This window comes from Pholcus phalangioides, unplaced genomic scaffold (assembly GCF_987345545.1).
Source record: "Pholcus phalangioides strain wild (caught in Gottingen) unplaced genomic scaffold, Ppha-v1.0 ptg000005l_1, whole genome shotgun sequence".
NCBI classification, from domain to species: Eukaryota; Metazoa; Arthropoda; class Arachnida; order Araneae; family Pholcidae; genus Pholcus; species Pholcus phalangioides.
This window is the reverse complement of record NW_028301598.1, coordinates 2,711,655-2,737,610: the sequence shown is the minus strand read 5'-3', so window position 1 is coordinate 2,737,610 and position 25,956 is coordinate 2,711,655. Positions and strand designations below refer to the sequence as shown.

Below are 25,956 nucleotides of genomic sequence, written 5' to 3'. Positions count from 1 at the left end.
TTTTTTTGAGAGCGTTCATTCATAAACATCGTTCATTTAATTGAAATCGTCAGTCTACTCTCGCGTTTGGCGATAAGTTGCCAATCAAAGCTCATGTTCACTGCAGCGAGACTCGTGTTATAACTCCATAATTATTGGTAAAATCAAAAAACTGAAAAAAACACTTTTCACATTAGTTTCTCCACTAGGAATCACATGTGCAATTATTAGGCGGTCCATAAGGTCCACCATGTATAGCTCCCCTTCACCGGTGAACGCTTTTGAAGATGTCAGAAAACGTTTTCTCATTAAAGTCACATTTTCATGACCCTTCTTGATCGTAATACTTTTGGTGAATGTTTAAACTGAACATGCGCAAAAACTTTTTACCGCAAGTATCGCACACACTCGTAGTATTTTTCTCTAGCGTGAATTCTTGTATGAACGCGTAACGTGCGTGTGGAGCGCGCTTTCCAAAAACCTTTTACCGCAAACATCACATACATACGACTTTACCCCAGAGTGGATTTTCATGTCTGTTCAGTTTAGATTTCTCAAGAAACGACTCGTCGCAAACTTGACATTTGTGATGCTTCACTCTAGCGTGGAATCTTCTGCGAGTGTTCAATCTGGACAGAACAGAAAATAGTTGGAAAATTCACACTCGCGTGTGGCTTTTCTCCAGTGTGGACTCCCATGTGTATGTTCAAACTCGATCTAATCGAGAATCTTTTGCCACCCAAAAGTCGCACTCGTAGGGCTTTTCTTCGGTGTGGACTCTCTTGTGAACATCTAAATGATACACCCGTGAAAACGCTTTTTCGCAAAAGGGACACACATATGGCTTTTCTCCGCTGTGGATCATCTTATGACGGTTCAAATCGTTTCGGCGCGTGAACGTTTTACCACAAACTTCACACTGATGTGGTCTTTCTCCAGTATGAACTCTCATGTGCATTTTCAAATTCGGTCTAGTCGAGAATTTTTTGCCGCAAAAGTCGCACTCGTAGGGCTTTTCACCGGTGTGGACTCTTCTGTGTCTGTTCAAGTTAGAACTTTCGGAAAACTCTCTGCAGCAAAACTCGCATTCGTATGGCTTCTCTCCAGTGTGGACTCTCGCGTGCCTCCTCAATTTCGAGTTATCGTAGAACTTTTTGCCGCAAATATCGCACTCGTGTCTCTTTTCTTCGGAGTGTATGCTAGTATGCGCGACCAAGTTGGAACGCCGGGAGAATCTCGTCCCAGAAGTGGTACATTCATGATACTTCTTTCTGGAGTGGGACTTCATCTTGTGCTTGACTAGTAAGTGCAATGACGTGAATTGAATTCTACAGACATCGCATTCGTGTTCCTTTTGTGCAGAACAGTCTCTTCCCGGCCATTTCGAACGAATGAGTCGCGTGAACTGGATAGGCCCGGTATTTACAGGTGGTTCCCTGATACTACTATAGATTTCCGAACTGGTAGAATTCTCGTCTGATGACGATGGACTTCCTGATGAACACCATGTTGTCGCGAACGATATATCGCTGGAATTTTCGTCTGTATCTATACTCTCTTCTACTGATGTCATGTCGACAACGAGATTTTCAAAGGAGACATGTTCAACTAAGGATCCGCACGATTTCGAGGCACGGTATGTGAGGGTACACAATGATGTACACACGATTTTAGTTACACTCAGCCTCGCTTCTCAGAGAATATCGTAAGCGTGTCTTGGCGTCCAACAGGCATTTGGAGCTCTTTCGTCGGGAAAAAGGATGGCATCTTTATGGAGCATTTCCATTGAGCTGCAGAAAACAAAGAATAAATATTTTATTGCCATTAAACATGTTTTTGATAAACACAACATGGGTGCACAACCTACAGCCGGCGAGTGAAATGCGGCCCGCCAAGAGTCCTCCCCTCTCCCCCCCCCCCGTCCCCCAGCACGCGAAAGGTGTTAAAATATCAACAGACAACACGATAAATGCCTATAAGTAATTTTACTTGAGTGGCTTATACGCCGGAGTGTTGCCCGCGATGCTGCATTTTCATCTGAAAGGAAATAATTCTGGAATTTTGAATTTTCATCTCGAAAAAAATAATCCTGGAATTCTGCATTTTCCTCTGCATAGAAATATAATTCTGAATCTCTCTGCACTTTTATATAAAAAAAATAATAATTCAGAATCTCTGCATTTTTATCTACATGGAAATAATTCTGGAATTTCCAATTCTGCATTTTCATCGAGAAAGAAATAATTCTGGATCTCCGTGCATTTTTACCTACATAGAAACAATTCTGGATCTCTGTGCATTTTCCTCTGCATAGAAATAATTCTGAATATCTCTGCATTTTTATCTACAAAGAAATAATGGAATTTTGCATTTTCATCTAGAAAAATTTACACCATATCTGGAATCGTTTTTTGATTAAATCCTATCAATTCTGAAATTATTTCCTTTCATTTTTTCTGAAACTATTTCTTTCACTCATTCCAAAAATGTTTTTAATCAGTTCTATATAGAAGCATTTCTTTCGTTTATTCTGAGTTTTCATCAATATATTCTGGAATTTCTTTCAATTATTTTAAATTTTCGCCAATTCCGTGATTATTTCTTTTATTTTGAATATTCATTTTTTATTCTGAATTTTCTGTTTCCCCTCACAGAAGAAAAAAAATCGGGGTTATGGGCTCCACGAAAATATTTTCGCTGCAGGCGGGGCCCGCGTCTGATAAGGACGGCCTCGGTTGGGAACCGGGGTCTCTAGCATGCAAGCCGAAACAGATCAAGCGTTCACCGTCCGATTAAATCGGAGAACGATCAGCGCCATCTACCGGAGAAACAAACGCATATCTCGGAACGATAATAAATAAAAATTTCCAGTCATTCAAGATGATGATCGTTGCCGGGTTAAGACGCGTCTCTGGTCGCACAGGCACACGGACGAATGTTGTTGTATTCGGTCGTTCGTTTCACGGGGCGGTAGGAAAAGTTTCCCGCGAATAAATCTCGTAAATATTTAATTCTCACTCTCAGGGCGGGGGAAAAAAGGCCATGGATTCCGGGAGAAAAATCTTCGAAATTCCTACAAGGAGATGCGAATTCCTAAAGGCAAGTAAAGATTTGTGAGGAAAAAGCCTCTCAAGGAAACAGAAAAGTTTGCGACGATATGATCGGAACTATCTTATTACTGGCGACAGTTCTATGCTGCAGTTCCAGAGCAAAAGAGGTGAGCGCATTCATTTCCTTTATATCAATTAATTAACTTTTAATTAATCTACATTCATAGAATCAGATAAATATTATCGAACACTCGGCATTCGTTCCACTTCGTTTCTTTTAAATGCTAAATTTAGTGTGGCTTCTCCAGCTTCGATAAAATATATACAGAGTTGTATTTACAGGGGGACTTGGCGGGGCTTTATCCCGGAGGCGAAAATTTGAGGAATGGGAGAAGCGCGGAAAAATTTTTTACAGTCCTACAGGTGGTAATTCGCCTTTGACTGAATAACGGGAGACTAGGTCAGTGAGTGAGTGACCAATCAAGAGTGTGCAATCATGGGAATTACGAAAGATTGATCTAGAGAGTTTGCAAGCATGTGAGTGACCAAAAGATTAACGTAGAACGCGCGCAAGCATGTGAATGGTAAAAAGAATGATCTATACAGCTGGGGTGGCCAACTTCTCTCTTTTCAAGGGCCAGCAGTGTCACGAGCCGCACCAGGGACGAAACTCTGGTATATAAGCCGCACGCACAAGGGGAGAGAACTCTGACATATAAGCCGCACCCAGAAGCTTGCTATGGTATCGCGCGAGTCACAAACATTTTGACTGGATTTACTAAATGATTAACTAAACTCATTTTTAATTAAATACCAATTATAAATAATTATTACTAAATTATGGCCTATTCATTTTTTTTCGGAAAAGAGTATTTATATATGTATGTTCCCTCATAGTTCCCTTCACTATATATATACTACACCAGAAATGTTTGCCCCCCATGCCCGGCTGATGGTGGAGTTACAGACGGGCTAGTAAACAGCCTAGGAGGTGGTGTATTTAATGTACGCCAGTAAGTACAGACTGACGGTGTGCGCGGTAGCCCAGGTCGATAAGATACTCGCCTAAAGTACCAAAGGATGTTTTTAGAGGTGTCGTGAGTTCGATACCCGGTTCGTCCTTATCAGAAAACTTTCCTGACACAGGGGTACAACAAAAAACGGCGACATGACCGCAGAAAAAATTGCTATCGCAGGGAGTCCCCCATCGAGGGGTTAGAGCACCAACCTCTCGATGAGTATAAAAAAACAAGCCTGCCGATCGGAATCGGTAATAAATTGTAGGTCCCGGGGTCTAATTAGCCATCGTGTGCAGAAAATGACCGTGGTGCGAAAAAAATGATCAACAGACTGATGGTAAGTAACACCGGCTCCTCACTGACAAAATATTTGGAAAAATTCTATTTAAAGTCGAGAGATCCACTCCGCAAGTCCACAAAACTGGACTTGAGGAAAATTGTTAGAGTTGACACACGTGATTTTTTTCCAAGTTTCTCGGCAACTCACTACATTCAGCGAAGTCAGTAGATCCTTTATGTGCGAATCGTAGAAAAATTTCCACCGATGGCTGGATTTTGCAGTTTGCTTTCTTCGTGGTTTTGGAAACTTTTCCCAAGCTTTTCCAATATTCCATGCTTCCAGGTGCAATATTCACGGAGATATCCCACTTCAGAAAAACGGAGGAAATTCGGAAGAATGGGGGGGAGGGGGAAACAAGCGGAAAAACTGTTACTACCACCTAGAATTGTCCCTTTGTCAAAGCGTGCAGTCGATTGAAGGCATATCTATAATTTATGGTCCATCCCATTGAAAAACCGCTTTACCCGCATTTAACGCTGTTTTTCCCAAAATTTCCTCCGATTTTTAAATTCACGTATATCAACGAATATTGCGCTTAGAAACATGAAATATTTTTTGTTGGCATCAGGGGAGACAGGGCAACAACTTTATAATTGAGTTTTGTGGCACACGGGGAATATTTGAAAAGTTAATTTGTTTTAATTTTTTATAAGACCCTTTGAAACATGAATGACATATCTGAGCACTTACAATATTTGGAAACTTTTTCCAATATTGGAAGCATACCTCTAGGACACAGAGGTCTTCATAACCTTTCTCCAGTCGCGAGCACTACCTTTATCCATCATCAAAAAGAAGAGCACTCTTAAGGCAAGTTTAACATACGAATGCATTAAATGACAATGATTTTTCACTCCTTAAATGCAATTCCTCTAAGGTGTTTAATTGGAACGTTGTGATCAAGTGCTCGCGAGCACGAAATTGGACATGATCATCGAGCACTCTGGGTACTTCAGGGAGCACCATGGTGCTCGCGAGCAACGGATTGAAGATGCCTGCTCTAGGATCAACGATTCGCCAGTGAAATGCCATACGTCCTGTTTATTTTCTGCAAGAGAACACAAGTTTTTTTCTCCTACTTATTTTCTGTGTCGGTTCGCAAATTATTTATTAAATTTCTGCCGGTTGACGAAGTTTTTGATCTACTTTCGCCGGACCCCGTAGCTGCGATACAATTGAAGAACACTGGTTTGGCACAGAAATTCACTTCCTTTCGAACTACGCACAAATCCGGTCAATCGCTGTGGGCAATCCACTACCGAGTGAGTTGTGCCGGAAGCGCGCATACACACCTAATAGTCTGAGTGTTGTGCGCGGATTTCTAGTGCTGCCATCAATTTTTAACCTATGATGTGATAGAATATTTGTAACTTTGTATACCTGTTGCCCTCTGCTGTGGTTTTTTTTAACGGGGAGATCTGCTCGTGTTCACGCCTCGAAGTTGGGAACAACAGAAAACCAACTTCAGCCTACTAACACACTGCCGCCGGAGGAGTTCGAACCCTGATTCTCGGGATGGCGAGTCCGCCACTGTGACCACACGACTGCTCAGCGTTAAAGCACAGAAAATGCAGTAGGCTGCCGCTGTGCGGTCGTATGGGCATCGTTCTGGACTCTAGTCCCGAGGATCCAGGTTCTAACCCCGTTGACGGCACAGTGGTGGTCGGCTGAAGTTGGTTTTCTGCGGTTTTCCAGCTTCAAGGCATGAATGTGAGCCGATCTCCCATTTGAAAAAGTCTCTCCGCAGAGAGCAGGCAGGCCTACAACACGATACTCACGAAACATGAAAATTTAAGCATTTCCATCTTTACTTCAGAAAATGGAAGCCAGATGGCAGCATGAACACGAAACAAGCGCAACTCGACAACATAAATACGTTAGGGCCAAGCATACACTCAGAACACACATTCTCTCTCTGGCATGTGCCGATTCGTTAAAAATTCCGAAGAGGAATGTGTGCGAGGTACATGTTCGGTTAAATAGTAGTAAAAAAAAAGTTGGCTGGATTTTCCAGGCATGCCCGAGACTTCGGGAACGCTCTGATGTGTGTATCGGATGGGGAGCGGGGCGCGTCTGGTAATAAAAGTAAAAAACAAATAGTTGTATAGGCTGCCGCTGTGGTGGTCAAATGGTCATAATGACGGACTCGCATCGCGAGGATCCGGGTTCGAACCCCCACCGTCACCGCAGTGGTGGTCGGCTGAAGTTGGTTTCCTGTGGTTCCCAACTTTCGAGGTGCAAATGCGAGCCGATCTCCCCATTAAAAAGTCTCGCCACAGAGAGAAACAGGCCTACAACGATAAATTATTCAATCATTACACTTCATAGTTAGAAAAACTGATGGCAGCACTACACATAACAAGCATTACACAGAAACAAACTTAACGTCAGGTTTCACTACACCCACATTCTCGCATGTACCAATTCGTTAGAGGTTCCGCAGAGGAATATGGACGAGCTTACATGTGTGGTTTAGTAGTAGGCTACCACTGAACTGTGTTAGAATGATCTCGGTTGCAACGACGTTTATATTAATAATTCTCTCACATTGTTTACAAACATCGCTAAAAACGTCAATGAAAACGTGACGCTCCATATATAACGACACATTTTTTAATCTTTTATTTCGTATTATTTACCATAATTAGAGTGATAATGCGACACGTATACGAACATTTCGTAATTTTGCTTTTCTTGACTATTTGACTGAAAAATGCCGCCGCCGCCACCCCCTTCCCATTCAGGTATCCATCCGGCCCGCGAAAGTTAGAAAAGTATCAATACACAAAACACTAAACACCTAGGATATTTCCTTCATAAAAAATACGGTGTATCGCTAACAAAGTTGTCAAAGCCAAATAAAGAGTTGTCAGTTACAGCCAAAAAAATTTTCAGAGCCAAGTTGCCACCTATCGCTGAAAAATTGCAAATCATAGAAAATTATGGGAACTGCAAGTTGAAATATGATTCGTGGAAAAACCGGCGATTTTACATAAAATGCTTGGGCAACCGAAACTATGATGTGGCCACTTTATATACAAGTTTGTGGCTCGCGAGTCGCAGAAATACCGCATACCTGGCAAACGGACTGAAAAGGTGCACCACCTGCTCTTATTCATAACTCCCGCTGAAATTGGGAAGAGGGGGTTAAGATAATTCGCATAATTTATATAATTACCGCAATATAATTATGGTAGTTATGAATATCAATCTCTCACATATGCCGTTTTAACGGATGGGCTTACCTGGGCACGGCCGGGGGTCTCAAGTGCAGAACGCATTCTCATAAAAATGAGGTCTGGTCGCACACAGTGGGGATGCAAATTGGGTAACAGGTAGGTGGTCCTCAGAAAAACCACTTTTCCCGGGGGGTCTGTGATGATGTTAAGATGACCCTGGCCATGTGCAACTTTTTTCCCCCGTAAAATACATTTTAAATCACTACAGAGCTACTGTAGCGCTGCATTTCTCGCCAAGAGTTATTATTCATAAGCAATAGTTGGTTATTTTTGGCAGACAATTGGCAACATGTTTAGCGAGTGAGTGAATGATCGTACGAGTGATTATGTAGTTGCATGAGTGACCACGTGGGTGGCCAAATGAGAGTGACCGAGTGAACTGGTGGGAGAGTCTTTGATATAAAAGTACATGCACTCAATCAGGCGGTAACTCGCCACTCATTTGGTGGCTCAATCGCATACTTACCGTCATTCACATGGTCTCTCATCCACTCACTTGGCATCGTCAGGGACAAAACGTGCTAGGAGAGTAATGTTGAGCGAAAAGTTTCCGTATACAGTTTTTTCAATTGTCCTGGAAAAATTACATCGGCACCGCGAATCCCAGCAATGTGTGTTCAATTTCGCGCGGCTCGGAAGGTGCTCAGAAAGTGCCCAGAACGCTCTCGTCCGTCGCTCGCGGTGACGAGAATTATATTTTTGAATTATATTCAAGAAAACCCACTTCCGTACGGGTATTAAGGAAAACCTAAGGTTGTTTTAACAAGGGAAGACTAGATATTGATCCAAATTCATACGCGATTTCTCTTCGGAATAATTTTTTTATCCTAATTTTTGTTTTGCCCCAATCGATATCGTAATTGGACGACAAGTTGTTAAAGTTAACGAATGCAGACAATTTCTGAATAACAACAAGGACAAGTGAGAATAAAACTCACGCATATGTCATTAGTAGAGATACGTGAATTTCGTAAAACAAAAACAATTCAAATCAGAAATTTTGCATTTATTCCTAAAAAAAATTTTCGATTTAAGAATTTCGCATTCCTTCAAAAAAAAATTTTCGATCAGAAATTTCGTGTTAATCCACAAAAATATGTTTTTTCAAATCAAAAATTTTGCATTCGCATCCGCAAAAATATTTCTTCAAATCAAATACAAATACAACGCCACAACAGGCAAAATGCCCAACGAGGTGGCTGATAAAAAGATGCCCATAAAAATATGGATGTCATATTTCAAAAATACAGCAACCCAATTAAAAATGCAATTAACACAAATCAAAAATTTTGCATCCGCAAAAATATTTCTTCGAATCAAAAATTTTGCATCCGCAAAAATATTTCTTCAAATCAAATACAACGCCACAACAGGCAAAATGCCCAACGAGGTGGCTGATAAAAAGATGCCCATAAAAATATGGATGTCATATTTCAAAAATACAGCAACCCAATTAAAAATGCAATTAACACAAATCAAAAATTTTGCATCCGCAAAAATATTTCTTCAAATCAAAAATTTTGCATCCGCAAAAATATTTCTTCAAATCAAAAATTTTGCATCCGCAAAAATATTTCTTCAAATCAAAAATTTTGCATTCGCAAAAATATCTCTTCAAATCAAATACAACGCCACAACAGGCAAAATGCCCAAAGAGGTGGCTGATAAAAAGATGCCCATAAAAATATGGATGTCATATTTCAAAAATACTGCAACCCAATTAAAAATGCAATTAACACAAATCAAAAATTTTGCATCCGCAAAAATATTTCTTCAAATCAAAAATTTTGCATCCGCAAGAATATTTCTTCAAATCAAAAATTTTGCATCCGCAAAAATATTTCTTCAAATCAAAAATGTTGCATTCGCATCCGCAAAAATATTTCTTCACATCAAATACAACGCCACAACAGGCAAAATGCCCAACGAGGTGGCTGATAAAAAGATGCCCATAAAAATATGGATGTCATATTTCAAAAATACAGCAACCCAATTAAAAATGCAATTAACACAAATCAAAAATTTTTCATCCGCAAAAATATTTCTTCGAATCAAAAATTTTGCATCCGCAAAAATATTTCTTCAAATCAAATACAACGCCACAACAGGCAAAATGCCCAACGAGGTGGCTGATAAAAAGATGCCCATAAAAATATGGATGTCATATTTCAAAAATACAGCAACCCAATTAAAAATGCAATTAACACAAATCAAAAATTTTGCATCCGCAAAAATATTTCTTCGAATCAAAAATTTTGCATCCGCAAAAATATTTCTTCAAATCAAATACAACGCCACAACAGGCAAAATGCCCAACGAGGTGGCTGATAAAAAGATGCCCATAAAAATATGGATGTCATATTTCAAAAATACAGCAACCCAATTAAAAATGCAATTAACACAAATCAAAAATTTTGCATCCGCAAAAATATTTCTTCAAATCAAAAATTTTGCATCCGCAAAAATATTTCTTCAAATCAAAAATTTTGCATCCGCAAAAATATTTCTTCAAATCAAAAATTTTGCATCCGCAAAAATATTTCTTCAAATCAAAAATGTTGCATTCGCATCCGCAAAAATATTTCTTCACATCAAATACAACGCCACAACAGGCAAAATGCCCAACGAGGTGGCTGATAAAAAGATGCCCATAAAAATATGGATGTCATATTTCAAAAATACAGCAACCCAATTAAAAATGCAATTAACACAAATCAAAAATTTTGCATCCGCAAAAATATTTCTTCAAATCAAAAATTTTGCATCCGCAAAAATATTTCTTCAAATCAAAAATTTTGCATTCGCAAAAATATTTCTTCAAATCAAAAATTTTGCATTCGCAAAAATATCTCTTCAAATCAAATACAACGCCACAACAGGCAAAATGCCCAACGAGGTGGCTGATAAAAAGATGCCCATAAAAATATGGATGTCATATTTCAAAAATACTGCAACCAAATTAAAAATGCAATTAACACAAATCAAAAATTTTGCATCCGCAAAAATATTTCTTCAAATCAAAAATTTTGCATCCGCAAGAATATTTCTTCAAATCAAAAATTTTGCATCCGCAAAAATATTTCTTCAAATCAAAAATGTTGCATTCGCATCCGCAAAAATATTTCTTCACATCAAATACAACGCCACAACAGGCAAAATGCCCAACGAGGTGGCTGATAAAAAGATGCCCATAAAAATATGGATGTCATATTTCAAAAATACAGCAACCCAATTAAAAATGCAATTAACACAAATCAAAAATTTTTCATCCGCAAAAATATTTCTTCGAATCAAAAATTTTGCATCCGCAAAAATATTTCTTCAAATCAAAAATGTTGCATTCGCATCCGCAAAAATATTTCTTCAAATCAAAAATTTTGCATTCGCAAAAATATCTCTTCAAATCAAATACAACGCCACAACAGGCAAAATGCCCAACGAGGTCGCTGATAAAAAGATGCCCATAAAAATATGGATGTCATATTTCAAAAATACTGCAACCCAATTAAAAATGCAATTAACACAAATCAAAAATTTTGCATCCGCAAAAATATTTCTTCAAATCAAAAATTTTGCATCCGCAAAAATATTTCTTCAAATCAAAAATGTTGCATTCGCATCCGCAAAAATATTTCTTCACATCAAATACAACGCCACAACAGGCAAAATGCCCAACGAGGTGGCTGATAAAAAGATGCCCATAAAAATATGGATGTCATATTTCAAAAATACAGCAACCCAATTAAAAATGCAATTAACACAAATCAAAAATTTTTCATCCGCAAAAATATTTCTTCGAATCAAAAATTTTGCATCCGCAAAAATATTTCTTCAAATCAAATACAACGCCACAACAGGCAAAATGCCCAACGAGGTGGCTGATAAAAAGATGCCCATAAAAATATGGATGTCATATTTCAAAAATACTGCAACCCAATTTAAAATGCAATTAACACAAATCAAAAATTTTGCATCCGCAAAAATATTTCTTCAAATCAAAAATTTTGCATCCGCAAGAATATTTCTTCAAATCAAAAATTTTGCATCCGCAAAAATATTTCTTCAAATCAAAAATGTTGCATTCGCATCCGCAAAAATATTTCTTCACATCAAATACAACGCCACAACAGGCAAAATGCCCAACGAGGTGGCTGATAAAAAGATGCCCATAAAAATATGGATGTCATATTTCAAAAATACTGCAACCCAATTAAAAATGCAATTAACACAAATCAAAAATTTTGCATCCGCAAAAATATTTCTTCAAATCAAAAATTTTGCATCCGCAAAAATATTTCTTCAAATCAAAAATGTTGCATTCGCATCCGCAAAAATATTTCTTCACATCAAATACAACGCCACAACAGGCAAAATGCCCAACGAGGTGGCTGATAAAAAGATGCCCATAAAAATATGGATGTCATATTTCAAAAATACAGCAACCCAATTAAAAATGCAATTAACACAAATCAAAAATTTTTCATCCGCAAAAATATTTCTTCGAATCAAAAATTTTGCATCCGCAAAAATATTTCTTCAAATCAAATACAACGCCACAACAGGCAAAATGCCCAACGAGGTGGCTGATAAAAAGATGCCCATAAAAATATGGATGTCATATTTCAAAAATACTGCAACCCAATTTAAAATGCAATTAACACAAATCAAAAATTTTGCATCCGCAAAAATATTTCTTCAAATCAAAAATTTTGCATCCGCAAGAATATTTCTTCAAATCAAAAATTTTGCATCCGCAAAAATATTTCTTCAAATCAAAAATGTTGCATTCGCATCCGCAAAAATATTTCTTCACATCAAATACAACGCCACAACAGGCAAAATGCCCAACGAGGTGGCTGATAAAAAGATGCCCATAAAAATATGGATGTCATATTTCAAAAATACTGCAACCCAATTAAAAATGCAATTAACACAAATCAAAAATTTTGCATCCGCAAAAATATTTCTTCAAATCAAAAATTTTGCATCCGCAAAAATATTTCTTCAAATCAAAAATGTTGCATTCGCATCCGCAAAAATATTTCTTCACATCAAATACAACGCCACAACAGGCAAAATGCCCAACGAGGTGGCTGATAAAAAGATGCCCATAAAAATATGGATGTCATATTTCAAAAATACAGCAACCCAATTAAAAATGCAATTAACACAAATCAAAAATTTTTCATCCGCAAAAATATTTCTTCGAATCAAAAATTTTGCATCCGCAAAAATATTTCTTCAAATCAAATACAACGCCACAACAGGCAAAATGCCCAACGAGGTGGCTGATAAAAAGATGCCCATAAAAATATGGATGTCATATTTCAAAAATACTGCAACCCAATTAAAAATGCAATTAACACAAATCAAAAATTTTGCATCCGCAAAAATATTTCTTCAAATCAAAAATTATGCATCCGCAAGAATATTTCTTCAAATCAAAAATTTTGCATCCGCAAAAATATTTCTTCAAATCAAAAATGTTGCATTCGCATCCGCAAAAATATTTCTTCACATCAAATACAACGCCACAACAGGCAAAATCCCCAACGAGGTGGCTGATAAAAAGATGCCCATAAAAATATGGATGTCATATTTCAAAAATACTGCAACCCAATTAAAAATGCAATTAACACAAATCAAAAATTTTGCATCCGCAAAAATATTTCTTCAAATCAAAAATTTTGCATCCGCAAAAATATTTCTTCAAATCAAAAATGTTGCATTCGCATCCGCAAAAATATTTCTTCACATCAAATACAACGCCACAACAGGCAAAATGCCCAACGAGGTGGCTGATAAAAAGATGCCCATAAAAATATGGATGTCATATTTCAAAAATACAGCAACCCAATTAAAAATGCAATTAACACAAATCAAAAATTTTTCATCCGCAAAAATATTTCTTCGAATCAAAAATTTTGCATCCGCAAAAATATTTCTTCAAATCAAATACAACGCCACAACAGGCAAAATGCCCAACGAGGTGGCTGATAAAAAGATGCCCATAAAAATATGGATGTCATATTTCAAAAATACAGCAACCCAATTAAAAATGCAATTAACACAAATCAAAAATTTTTCATCCGCAAAAATATTTCTTCAAATCAAAAATTTTGTATCCGCAAAAATATTTCTTCAAATCAAATACAACGCCACAACAGGCAAAATGCCCAACGAGGTGGCTGATAAAAAGATGCCCATAAAAATATGGATGTCATATTTCAAAAATACTGCAACCCAATTAAAAATGCAATTAACACAAATCAAAAATTTTGCATCCGCAAAAATATTTCTTCAAATCAAAAATTTTGCATCCGCAAGAATATTTCTTCAAATCAAAAATTTTGCATCCGCAAAAATATTTCTTCGAATCAAAAATTTTGCATCCGCAAAAATATTTCTTCGAATCAAATACAACGCCACAACAGGCAAAATGCCCAACGAGGTGGCTGATAAAAAGATGCCCATAAAAATATGGATGTCATATTTCAAAAATACAGCAACCCAATTAAAAATGCAATTAACACAAATCAAAAATTTTGCATCCGCAAAAATATTTCTTCAAATCAAAAATTTTGCATCCGCAAAAATATTTCTTCAAATCAAAAATTTTGCATCCGCAAAAATATTTCTTCAAATCAAAAATTTTGCATTCGCAAAAATATCTCTTCAAATCAAATACAACGCCACAACAGGCAAAATGCCCAACGAGGTGGCTGATAAAAAGATGCCCATAAAAATATGGATGTCATATTTCAAAAATACAGCAACCCAATTAAAAATGCAATTAACACAAATCAAAAATTTTGCATTCGCATAAATATTTCTTCAAATCAAAAATTTTGCATTCACATCCGCAAAAATATTTTTTAAAATCTATATACCGTATATACTCGTGTATAAGCCGCCTCGTATATAAGCCGACCCCCCCCCCCCACTTCAGGACCACCAAAACCGCAATAAATTGAAAACCCGTGTATTAGCCGATCCCCCAAAAAATCCGTTCATTTCAGAGAAAAAAAATTCTTATATTTTTATGCAAAATCAACAGCTTGCGGAAATTTAAGATAGAAAATGATTCAAACTTTTTAATCCGTTTCTTCTGAGTCTCCAAGCTCATCGTAATCCATCAGATGGGGGTGCGGCATCTTTGTTTTTATCCTCATCTCGGCTGTCATCGCCATTGTCATTTTCAAAGAGGATAGATATCATCTTGAGTTCCGTCCATCGCATTGCTGATGCAACACTTTTTGAAGGATCGGCGGAAACAGAATTCCACGCTTCATGTACCCATTAGCACACTAGGCCAATGCCAGGTGTCTTCAAGGCACCATTTTTTGTAGTTTGTTTATCATTTGAACTCATTCATTTGATCCACAAATTCCTCAAATAGTCTTTGAGAGGCTTGTCGATGCTCACATCTAAAGGCTGTACAATCAATGTTAGCCACCACCAGCCAATGATGTTTTCGATTTCTTTGCCTCGGCTTTGACATTATCAGTTCTGTGGGGTTTGAACATATCCCATACGAATAATGCCGGTTTCTCGAACACTGCTGCAAAAAGGACTACTGATTGTGGGGGTCGATGTTTTCTCATCAAAAACTGACCCGAGTATAAGCCGACCCCCCCCCCCCCCAACTTGAGGAACGAATTTTTCCACAAAAAAATTCGGCTTATACACGAGTATATACGGTATATAAAATTGATTGTCTATATAAATCTACAATTTTTGGATCGAACGATAGGCTACTTTAAAATTTCGTCCGAGCAGGGCAAATAACTGTTGGGCAACAATGGTTTCTGCGACTCAATAACCACTTTCGGAATGTTTATTTTAGTTACCGGTGGGTCCCTCTAGCAATGCGTTTCAGACGTGTATATGCTTTTACAATGGTTTGTCACTTTTTAACGCTGCCAGTATATATTTACAATAGTTTATGCCTTTATAGTGGTTTGCCACTTTCCAATCCTCCAGTCATGAGGTTCTTTGAGTAGACGTCAGAATCATTACTACTTTGATGGTCAGGCAAACGATGATCCCCATAGAAAAATCAGTGTTTAAATTGCCGATTCTACTGTAGAAATGCGGAAATTAGTGGGTTTCCTGCCACATCAACAATTTTAAAAATTGTATTGAATTCTTGATTTTTGAAATATTGAGTTCACTTAGAGATATAAGAAGCCTAGAAAATTAAATATGAACTAATTAGCCGGACCTACTTGTGTTGGCAATAACACATTGATTTCTACTTTTTATTTATATCTTATCAAACATGAAAATTAATGTCTCCGTATTGTTTTTTAATTATTCAACTGCATAAATTCATATAGTTTAGGATGTTATAAAACTAATTATGGGCCTATAAAGTACATCGAAGAAATTGCACAGCTTTAATTAAGCATTTTTTGAAGCAGAGGGATAACTTGAAGTTCGATGGGGGGGGGGGGGGGAGATCGAAATACCTAGCGCCCCTTAAAAAAGGGAAAATGTAGAGGATGTTTCAAAAAGAATCACCCGATTTGAAATTCGTATATTATGAAAAATATTGAACATATGACACTTAAGATAAATTTTATATCACATGGCTAATAATTGCTTTTTTGCATCCCAAATTAAAGGTGCTCACCATTTCCACACCTTGGGATGCACGGCATCTGTCGATACGGTAGCCAAATTCGTCTCAAACCTTTTCGAGCACGTTTGTTTCCACGGCTGCTGTTATGCGTATCTTCAGTTCGGCTAATGTAGCTGGAACGGGGAGGCACATAAACATAGTCTATAAACCCCCACAAGAAGAAATCGCACACTGAGGTCCAGCAATATTGGAGGCCAGTGTTGTTTACTGAATCGTCAGGTCCCGTACTGCCGATCCATCGTTTAGGAATGCGATTGTTCAAAAATTCTCGAACGTCCAAGCTCCAGTGTGGTGGTGCCCTGTCCTGCTGAAAAATGAAGTCATCTGAATCGGTTTCTAACTGTGGGAAAAGCCAATATTGACAAACACTGAAGTGGCGACCGAAGGAAGAGCATTAGCGCTACTTATCGGCAGCTGAGTGAAACTTGAGATTTCCCTCTTTTTACCTATACATTATTCGATCAAAAGCTGAATAGTTACGATTTTTTTAAATCGGATGATTCTTTTTGAAACACCTTGTATATTCATTTTTCTACGTTTTTTTAAATATAGATTTGTTTCTTTCATGAGTCACGCAGGAAGGCGCCATATTGGTTAATTTAGATACGGTTTGTACGTCCCTCAAAGATAAGGATATATGTTACGTGATCCAAAAAGTCTCATTGAAGAAAATCCGGGCAGCGCCGGGTATTACAGCTAGTAAATTAATACTTCACAAATCGAAAATTTTGCATTCACATCCGTAAAAATATTTTTCAAATCAAATTTTGCATTCACCGAAGTATTTTCAAATCGAAAATTTTGCATTCACATCCGCAAAAATATTTTTTCCCAAATCAAAAATTTGCATTCACATCTCCGCAAAAATATTTTTTCCTAAAATCAAAAATTTTGCATTTACCAAAGTATTTGTCAAATACAAAAATTTTGCATTCACATCCACTAAAGTATATTTTTCCCAAAAATCAAAAAATTTTCATTCATCCGCAAAAATATTTCTCAAATCAAAAATGATGAAGACCAATTTAAAAGTTGAATAAATGAAAATTAAAAAAATATATAAATTTAAAAGCTCAATATAAATATTATATAAACAGAGACATATGTAAATATGCCGTGGGTCACATGGATGATCTGGGAATATGCCGCGGACCACTTAAGTGATGTACAACTGCACCGCGGGTCACTTGAGTGATCTTCACTTATGCCACGGGTCACTAAGTGATCTGGAAATATGCCGATTAGTGTATTTTTACAAAATTAGGTTTGAGGTCGGGGATCACATTTGGCCAGTGGGAAATGAATTGAGCATGTATGAACACGTATCTAGGTAGGAGGCTTTGACTGGACTCGCTCACGGTTGTGTGAGATGTAGATTCCATATTAAATTCAACTGCAAAATAACGCTCAATGTGCATATACAGGGTGAACGTGACCTATTATGCCAAACGAAACGGGGTGATAGACGAGCCCAAGTGGAACATGGAACACCCTACCAACCTTGTCCTATCTCGAACTGTTTTCGAGTTATGGAGAATAATCGATTGTGAAAGAAAAATGTGCCAAGTCTGGAAAAACCAAAAAATTGCGAAATATCTACAAAAGCTACACGCAAACTAGGCTCATATGTGGAAAGAGCATAATAAAACATATAGTTGATACTAATTTCGTTAGAATCTCCGGATTTAATGAGGAGCTATATGCGCTGAAATATTGGTAAAGTTCAAAATCAAATTGTGTCACCAAAATGTTTAATCGCCAATATTCTGTAAACACCAGTCTAGCTTCAATCGGCCATATTTGCCAAAAACTTGTGCAGTCCACCAGCCTCCAAAAGAGCTTAGAATAAACGATATCGGTTTTCTGGTTCAGAAGAAATTTAGCCTTTTGTTCGCGATACATCACTGAGATCGGCGTTTGTCGAAGTAGATATTCGACGAAAATTCGGAATTGGCGGTTACAGATTTTGGCGACAATTTGATTTTGCACAAAAGATCCTATAAGGTGACACTACCTCTATGTATAGGATATCCGTATTTAATCGCGAGCTACAAGTGCTGAGAGATCGGTGAAATGAAAAATCGAATTGTCGCCCAGATTTCAGTGATGTATTGCAAACAAACGACTAAATTTCTTCTGATATAGATCACCAATTTGGTTTATTCTAGGCTCTTTGGAAAGCTGGTGGAATGGAGAAGTTTTTGGCGAATTTTATCGATTGTAGATGCAAGGGTATTTTGCGGAATTGCCGATTAAAAAGTTTTGTGACAATTTGGTTTTGAACTGTGCCAATCTTCCAGTGCCTGTAGCTTGCCATTAATTCCAGATTATTCTGATGAAAAAATAGTGTGTGCCTCCTTATAGGAGTTTTTCTGTTATTTCTAAATATGGGCTTAATTTGTGTGTAAGTCTCTCAGAAACTCCATAAATTTGGGGTTTTTCGGACTTGATGCCTTTTTTTTCCCATAACTGATTATCCACCATAACTTGAAAGCGGTTCGAGATAGGACAGGGTTGTTAGCTTGTTTCACGTTCCACTTGGGCTCGTTTATCACCCTCTTTCGATTAGCGGAACAGGTCACGTTCACCCTGTATACCTCCGCTTCACCTGTGGACGCTTTCGAATGTCTCTTCACGATCGTGCTTCTTTAGGTGAATTTTCAAACTCAACACGCGCGAAAACTTTTTACCGCAAGTATCGCACTCGTGGGGCTTTTCTCCAGTGTGGATTCTTGCATGAGCGCGTAACGTGGAGCTTTCCGAGAACCTTTTACCGCAAACACCACACCCATTCGGCTTTACCCGAGAGTGGATTATCATATGTCTGTTCAATATAGATTTCTCGAAAAACGACTCGTCGCAAACTTGACATTGGTGAGGTTTCACTCCAGTGTGATATCTTCTGTGAGTGTTCAAGTTGGACGCAACGGAAAATCGTTTACCACAAAATTCACACTCGTGTGGCTTTTCTCCAGTATGGATTCTCGTGTGTATGTTCAAACTCGATCGAACCGAGAACCTTTTGCCACAAAAGTCGCACTCGTAGGGCTTTTCTTTGGTGTGGACTCTCTTGTGAACATCTAAATGATGCATATGTGAAAAAGCTTTTTCGCAGAAAGGACACTTATATGGCTTTTCTCCGCTGTGGATCATCTTGTGACGATTCAAATTATACCGGCGCGAGAACGTTTTACCGCAAAATCCGCACTCGTATGGTCTTTCTCCAGTGTGGACTCGCCTATGCGCAGCTAATTCGGAGCTTCGCGAGAACTTTCCAAAGCAACGATCACACACGTGTGGCTTCTCACCAGTGTGAATTCTCTTGTGTCTGTTTAGTTTACACTTTTCTAGAAAGCTTTTCCCGCAAAGTCCGCACTGGTAGGGCTTTTCACCGGTGTGGACTCTTCTGTGTCTGTTCAATTTAGAGCTTTCGGAAAACCCTCTGCAGCAAAACTCGCATTCGTATGGCTTCTCTCCAGTGTGGACTCTCGCGTGCCTCCTCAATTTCGAGTTATCGTAGAACTTTTTGCCGCAAATATCGCACTCGTGTCTCTTTTCTTCGGAGTGTATGCTAGTATGTGCGACCAAGTTGGAACGCCGGGAAAACCTCTTCCCGCAAGTGGCACATTCATGGGACTTCTTTCTGGAGTGGGACTTCATCTTGTGCTTGACTAGTAAGTGCAATGACGTGAATTGAATTCCACAGACATCGCATTCGTGTTCCTTCTGTGCAGAACAGTCTCTTCGCGGCCATTTCGAACGGATGATTCGCGTGAACTGGATAGGCCAGGTACTTACAGGTGGTTCCTTGCCACTGCTATGGCTTTCCGAACTGGCGGAATTCTTGTCTGATGACGATGGACTTTCTGATGAACACCATGATGTCGCGAACGATATATCGCTGGAATTGTCGTCTGTATCTATACTCTCTTCTACTGATGTCATGTCGATAACGAAATTTTCAAAGGAGACATGTTCAACTGAGGATCCGCACGATTTCGAGGCACGGTGTCTGAGGGTAAGCAATGATGTACACACGATTTTAGTTACGCTCGGCCTCACTTTTCAGACGATATCGTAAGCCTGTCTTGGCGTCCAACGGGCATTTGGAGCTCTTTCGTCTGGAAAAGGAAGTCATCTTTATGGAGCATTTCCACACCGAGCTGCAGAAAACATAACGAATAAATATTTTATTGCAATTAAACATGCTTTTGATAAACAACAGGGGTGCACAACCTCCAGCCAGCGCGGCAAATGCGGCACGCCAAGTGGTTCCACCCAGCACGCGAAAGTGGTTCCGGTGTAAAAAATATCAATTCAGACACAACTCGATAAATGCTTAGGCTGTCCCCATATTTCTTTCATGGAAAAAATACGAGATAGCGGCAATTATTGCTGAAAAATTGACGAAGCCAAGTAAAGTTGACTGACAATTTTTTGACTGTTATTCACCGCAGCAATTTTCTAATTGAGGTTTCGGGCACTGCATAAAAAGTTAATTTTCTTATTTTAAGAACTACACAACCCCCTTGAAACATGGAGTTTCTGAGTACTACACGTTATTTTTGAAACTTTTTCTAATTGGAAGTATGCCTCTAGCATCAATGGTTTGACTGACACACACACACACACACTTACTTTTGGCTCGCGAGCGTCAGGAATGCTGCATACTTAGGCTGACCATTTTTCCTCGAGAGAAATACGGGAAATTGGGTTTCCAAATACGGGAAAATACAGGACATCGTCAGTTATCGTCAAAAGTGAACAAAGTTGCCAGATATTACTGAAATTACGGAAAAATCGCTTTAGCGGGAAATGAAGCATACTGCAAATTGCAGTGGATTAAAATGAATTGCACAAAATAAAATGATCGCCAAGACAAATGTGGGAGATTAATGTTATTTATAATTGTAATTATTATAATATAATTTATGGATTGAAAAATAATTTCAATAAAGAAAAATCCAAGGTAGGCGTCATGTAAAAAACGGGAAAAACCGGGACTGTCCCGGGATATACGGGACGTATGGTCACCCTGAGCATACTTGGTCCGCGGACTGAAAAGATTGTGCACCCCTAATAAACAACATTGAGATGATATCAGAGCCTTCTAGAGAAGGAAACTGGGGCCAAGTTACCCTTTTCGTCACTCATATTTGTACACTCTCTAGAACAGTGTTGTGGTTCGCAAAGTGTGAACTTGGAAGGGTTGTGAGAGATTTTCCAAAATAAAAACGGGCGAATAAGAGATTTATTTTTCTCAACGTAAGTGAAAATAAGTACTAAAAAAAAACTAAAAAAAAAAGCCAAACTTAGCTAAACAGCTACTTACCACTGCTAAACCACACATGTACCTCGTCCATATTCCTCTGCAGTCTAACGAATTAGTACATGCGGGAATGTGCGTGTACGTGTAGTGAAACCTGACGTGAAGTTTGTTTCTGTGTAATGCTTATGTGTAGTGCTGCCATCCGCCACCAGTTTTTCTAACTATGAGTGAAGTGTAATGATTGAATATTTTATCGTTGTAGGCCTGTTGCTCTCCGTGGCGAGACTTTTTAATGGGGAGATCGGCTCGCATTTGCGCCTCGAAGTTGGGAACCAAAAAACAGCTACTTACCACACTTGTATTACATAGTACAATTTTATGAAATTCTACATGTACAGGGTGGTTATAAAATAACTTTGCCGATATACGAGCCCCTAGCGGCCGCGAAAATCAACGAATTTGGATAAAATTCGAAATATAGGTGTTTCACAGTATGCGGTCTGGGACAGTGATGGGTCACAAGCACTCGAGATGCCAAAGCGCGAAGCAATCTGAAGGACAGATTCATTTTACAGAACATCTGTTACACGTATTTACGAGTAGCGATTTGACAATACGCTAAACAAGAGCCCGGACATACGTACGCAAGAGAACTCTCGTTTTGGCGGTGATTTCATACAGCCGAAAGAAAAACCTTCCAGATCATTCTCCGTGATTCTTGCGAGATCTTTACACTTATGTTGGCACTATGGCATTGCCAAATCATCGGAGCTGCCACTAAAATCGCCAAGTTTGTCGTCTAGTTGGCGAGATTTATAGAGAAATGAGCTAAAGAGTATTTACGGGTGAAAGATGACACATGATAAATAATGACTATTTACATAATTTTCGTAACATGAAAAACTAGCGAAAGAGGTACTTTTGATTGCACTCGAGAGATTTCATGCGCGCAGACTACGGTTTGTTCATGTATTTAAATGTTTCGTATTTATCAAGAAAATAAGAATTCGACAAAAATGGCTCCAAAAAAGAATGAAATGAAACCAAAGCTCGAATCATCACTCCTTTTGAAGTATGATTTGGGACTAGTAGCGTACGTCGGATTTTCCTCATTGAGAGGAAGGCGGGGGAGATAAAACCCCATTTTATTTTAACATTTCACAGATCCGCAATATAACTGCCACAGTGGAGATCTAATCACTAAATCCTCTGAAAAAAATGCCACACCATTTTGTTTCAAGAATAGATATATAGTATGATAGTACTGGACTTGCATCGCGAGGACCCGAAACCGACCATGACCCCTCGCGCTGTCCCCATAGGGAATATAAGCTGCTTTACCCAGAGGGCTTGGGCCATGATGGAAGAGCGATGCGACGCCCGGAGCACCAAGCACCGAAAGACCACCAGAGGGCAACCAGACACAAAACTGAGGTTACAGTGGGTAGGTGCTTACAGAGATACGCACGTCTCCCACCGTCGCTACAGTGGAAGTCGGCTGAAGTTGATTTTTTTTAAACGTGATCACTGTGTTCCCAAGAGATCTTATTACAGGGAATTCGTTAGTGTTAGTAGACATCTATGCCCCGGGAGGTTTGGATGATGCTTACATCATCAACCACCCTTTGTGAAAACAGGAAATATTCTTAATGGCCTCTTACTCGGTGCGCCAAAAACGAGAAATGATCTCCCTAATGATAAATCCCTTATAGAGTCACTTCAGCGATATCTAAATGTTTCACGGATCCTTCAAGTGCTCAGGAAATGTGTTGGCGAGCTGCTTAAGTGCTATGGAAATATGGTATGTGCAACGCTTCACTCAAGTGATACGTAATTATGCCACGGATCACTTAAGTAATCTGGGAATGCTCCGCGTGTAACTTGTGAGTGATTTAGAACCACACTGGGGATCTGCTTACGTGCTCTAAAATTGTGCCACATGTCACTCAAGGGATCTCTAAATGTGCCACGGATCGTTTGAGTGTTTTAGAGTTGTCGCGGGTTAGTTAAGTGATCTTTGAATGCGCCACGGGCCTACTTCAGTGATCTGAAAATGTGCCACGGACCACTTAAATGCTCTGGAATTGTGCCACGGGTAGTTTAAGCGGTCTGTAAATGTGCCGCTTAGTCCATTTTTACAAAATTTGGTTGGGGGAGGCAAGCCTCATCAGATAACCCTCAGGGTCACATTGGGTCAAGGGTTTACCATATATGGCCTAAAGTGCCATGTCGCAATGAATTTCTTAAAAGGAAATTTTGAGTTCTTCAAATAGCATTGAAATTAACAGAAATCGATTATAACAGCATTCAAAGGTATTTTCTTTCAAAATTTTGATTTTTTAAAAAAATGTTTTTACATGAAAATTTTTTTTTTATTCGTCTGGGGGGGGGGTGCACGAGCTCCCTATGCTCACCCCCCCCCTCCCGCGTACGTTTCTGATCCCACCAATATGCGTTAGGAGCAGTGCTGACGAAATTTTGTTGATGGGGGGGGGGGTCAAAAATGGCTAAAAATTTGCTGACGCAATACTTTAACGGCGCCTAAGCCATGTATGCTAAACCCATGGCCCGCCACCGCAAACCTAATTTCGCTAGTAGATCGCTTAACTGACACAATTTCAGGGCAATTAAGCAGCCCGTGGCAAATTTTAAGATTACTCAAGTAGGGCCGTGGCACGATCAACCTGCCCCCCCCCCAAGCGAAATTCGATATGATAATATCGCATTTAATAAATCTGTTGAAAATTACTTGTATCAATTTTTTGGATTAAAAAAATGAGAAAACTTAGACTAAAAACTAGGGCATTTTTTCAAAAAAAGTCGAAACAAAAAAAAAAAATCGTGACTGTCCCGAAAAATACGGGACAACGCGGAACCTATCCACAATGCGGATAAACATCACCCCTCTCAACAGCGAGCTCTAGGTCCGCCTCTGCCCTTGAGTGACACGTGGCACAGTTTTAGAGCACTGGTGTGTTTTTAGAGCACAGATCCATCAAAAGTCCGAACCCAAAACTCCCCCCCCCCCCACACAATCTATGCTGACGTAATACTTGAATGGCCCCCTCGTTGCTGAAATAAAAAGCAAGTTCGGAGAGATGTCTCGTCAATGCCGCTGTAAGGGTTAACTAGTCTATCACCGAAACGTTGTAAGTGCAGCAGATGTTTTAATAAAATTATGCCCCCCTCAACATTTCATCGCCCCCCCCCCTTTGACCACTGCTGTAGGTCACTTACTAGCCCCTAGGGGTTCTCAAACTTTTTTTTCCACCAGCGGTGCACCTTTCCCCCTATGCAATGCTTACCCACGAGCTCCACCGGCTCCCCAAAGCTGTTTAACAAAGAAAATTTTTGAAAAAAACCTTTGTCAGGGTCACCGCTCCGTGTTGCATCTGACAAAGGTTGGAGGCACACAGTTTGAGAATACCTGTACCAGCCTTTTCCCTTCACCAGGTTCTTTGCCTACAGATCCGGATGTGTCGGGAAGCGACTTAATGAATAGGTGCATAGGATCATCCCCCGTATTTCACGAGACCAGCAAATTTTCCCCATATTATTCGGCCCCACGGAGGGGTTGATCCAGCACCTCCTAGAGATAGAAGGCCTCCGCACTCTGCTTGTGACGTCAGTAAGTAGTCCATTTTCCTTCAGAATATTCAGAGAAAAAAAATCGTTGTGACGAAAAGAAATGACCGGCCTAAGAATTGGCGATTTCTATTCCCCACATCCAATCACTATGCGGCATTTGTGAGCCAATCAGGAAGATTCTACGCCAAATTAAGAAGAAACGAAATAGGATGCTGGCAAACTTGCTAGGTAGTCTTAATGACGTTTATGGCAAACAGTGCAGAGGCTTTCTATATCCAGGAGGTGCTGGTTGATCACCCCCATGACCTTGCTGCATAAGCACTGAAACCTGGGGGGGGGCGAAGGTTATTACAGCCCCCTCCCTCCCCTTCCATCAGTTAATGACTATACAATGCTACGGGATTGAGTAGCGTATTTTCGGAAGTACTGGCAGCTTTCATCCCCTGTGTTTACTTGATGTCGGCACCTCTGCTCTGTAAGGCGGCCCACGAAGCAGTAAGCTATGGAAGGTGGGATGGGAGCGGTCTTAATCCTTATACAATGAATTACATACAGAGTCCTTGGAAACCCTCCCTCTGAAGCTCGGTTTCCCAGTGTGTGATTGAAAATTGCATGATTAATTACACGGGGGGGAAACGATAAAAACGCGCCAAAAGAAAAAAAAAGCTTACCAGTTTTCCGGCCATCAATTCAAATCCTCTGTACGACCAAAACTTATATTACGCATATCGTTCGAGTTGCAAAAATGTGACGAGCACTTGATTTAGAGCACTGAAGCTCCCGTTGAAGAAACACTTTGTGTCTGTTTGTTTTAAGGAGGCGTTGCAC

The 25,956-nt window shown here is 39.2% G+C and overlaps 3 protein-coding genes across 3 annotated transcripts in view; 1 reads left to right on the top strand and 2 right to left on the bottom strand.

The window, feature by feature from the left end:
- Window positions 1–25,887, bottom strand: LOC149085718 (uncharacterized). The gene is made up of 2 exons (XM_089232108.1): window positions 25,800–25,887; window positions 1–1,769 (listed from the first exon to the last, which is right to left on the bottom strand). The coding sequence occupies exon 2, from the start codon at window positions 1,550–1,552 to the stop codon at window positions 686–688; it is 867 nt and encodes a 288-aa protein (XP_089088234.1). The 5' UTR covers window positions 1,553–1,769; window positions 25,800–25,887; the 3' UTR covers window positions 1–685.
- LOC149085717 (protein madd-4-like) overlaps window positions 2,874–25,956 on the top strand; it is a 114,013-nt gene continuing 90,930 nt past the window's right edge. Inside the window, exon 1 of the mRNA XM_089232107.1 lies at window positions 2,874–3,196. Coding sequence (XP_089088233.1) covers window positions 3,137–3,196 — 60 coding nt within the window. The 5' untranslated portion in view covers window positions 2,874–3,136. The remainder of the gene's footprint in view (window positions 3,197–25,956) is intronic.
- On the bottom strand, window positions 18,876–20,426 carry LOC149085719 (uncharacterized). Its single transcript, XM_089232370.1, has one exon. The coding sequence runs from the start codon at window positions 20,214–20,216 to the stop codon at window positions 18,876–18,878; it is 1,341 nt and encodes a 446-aa protein (XP_089088496.1). The 5' UTR covers window positions 20,217–20,426.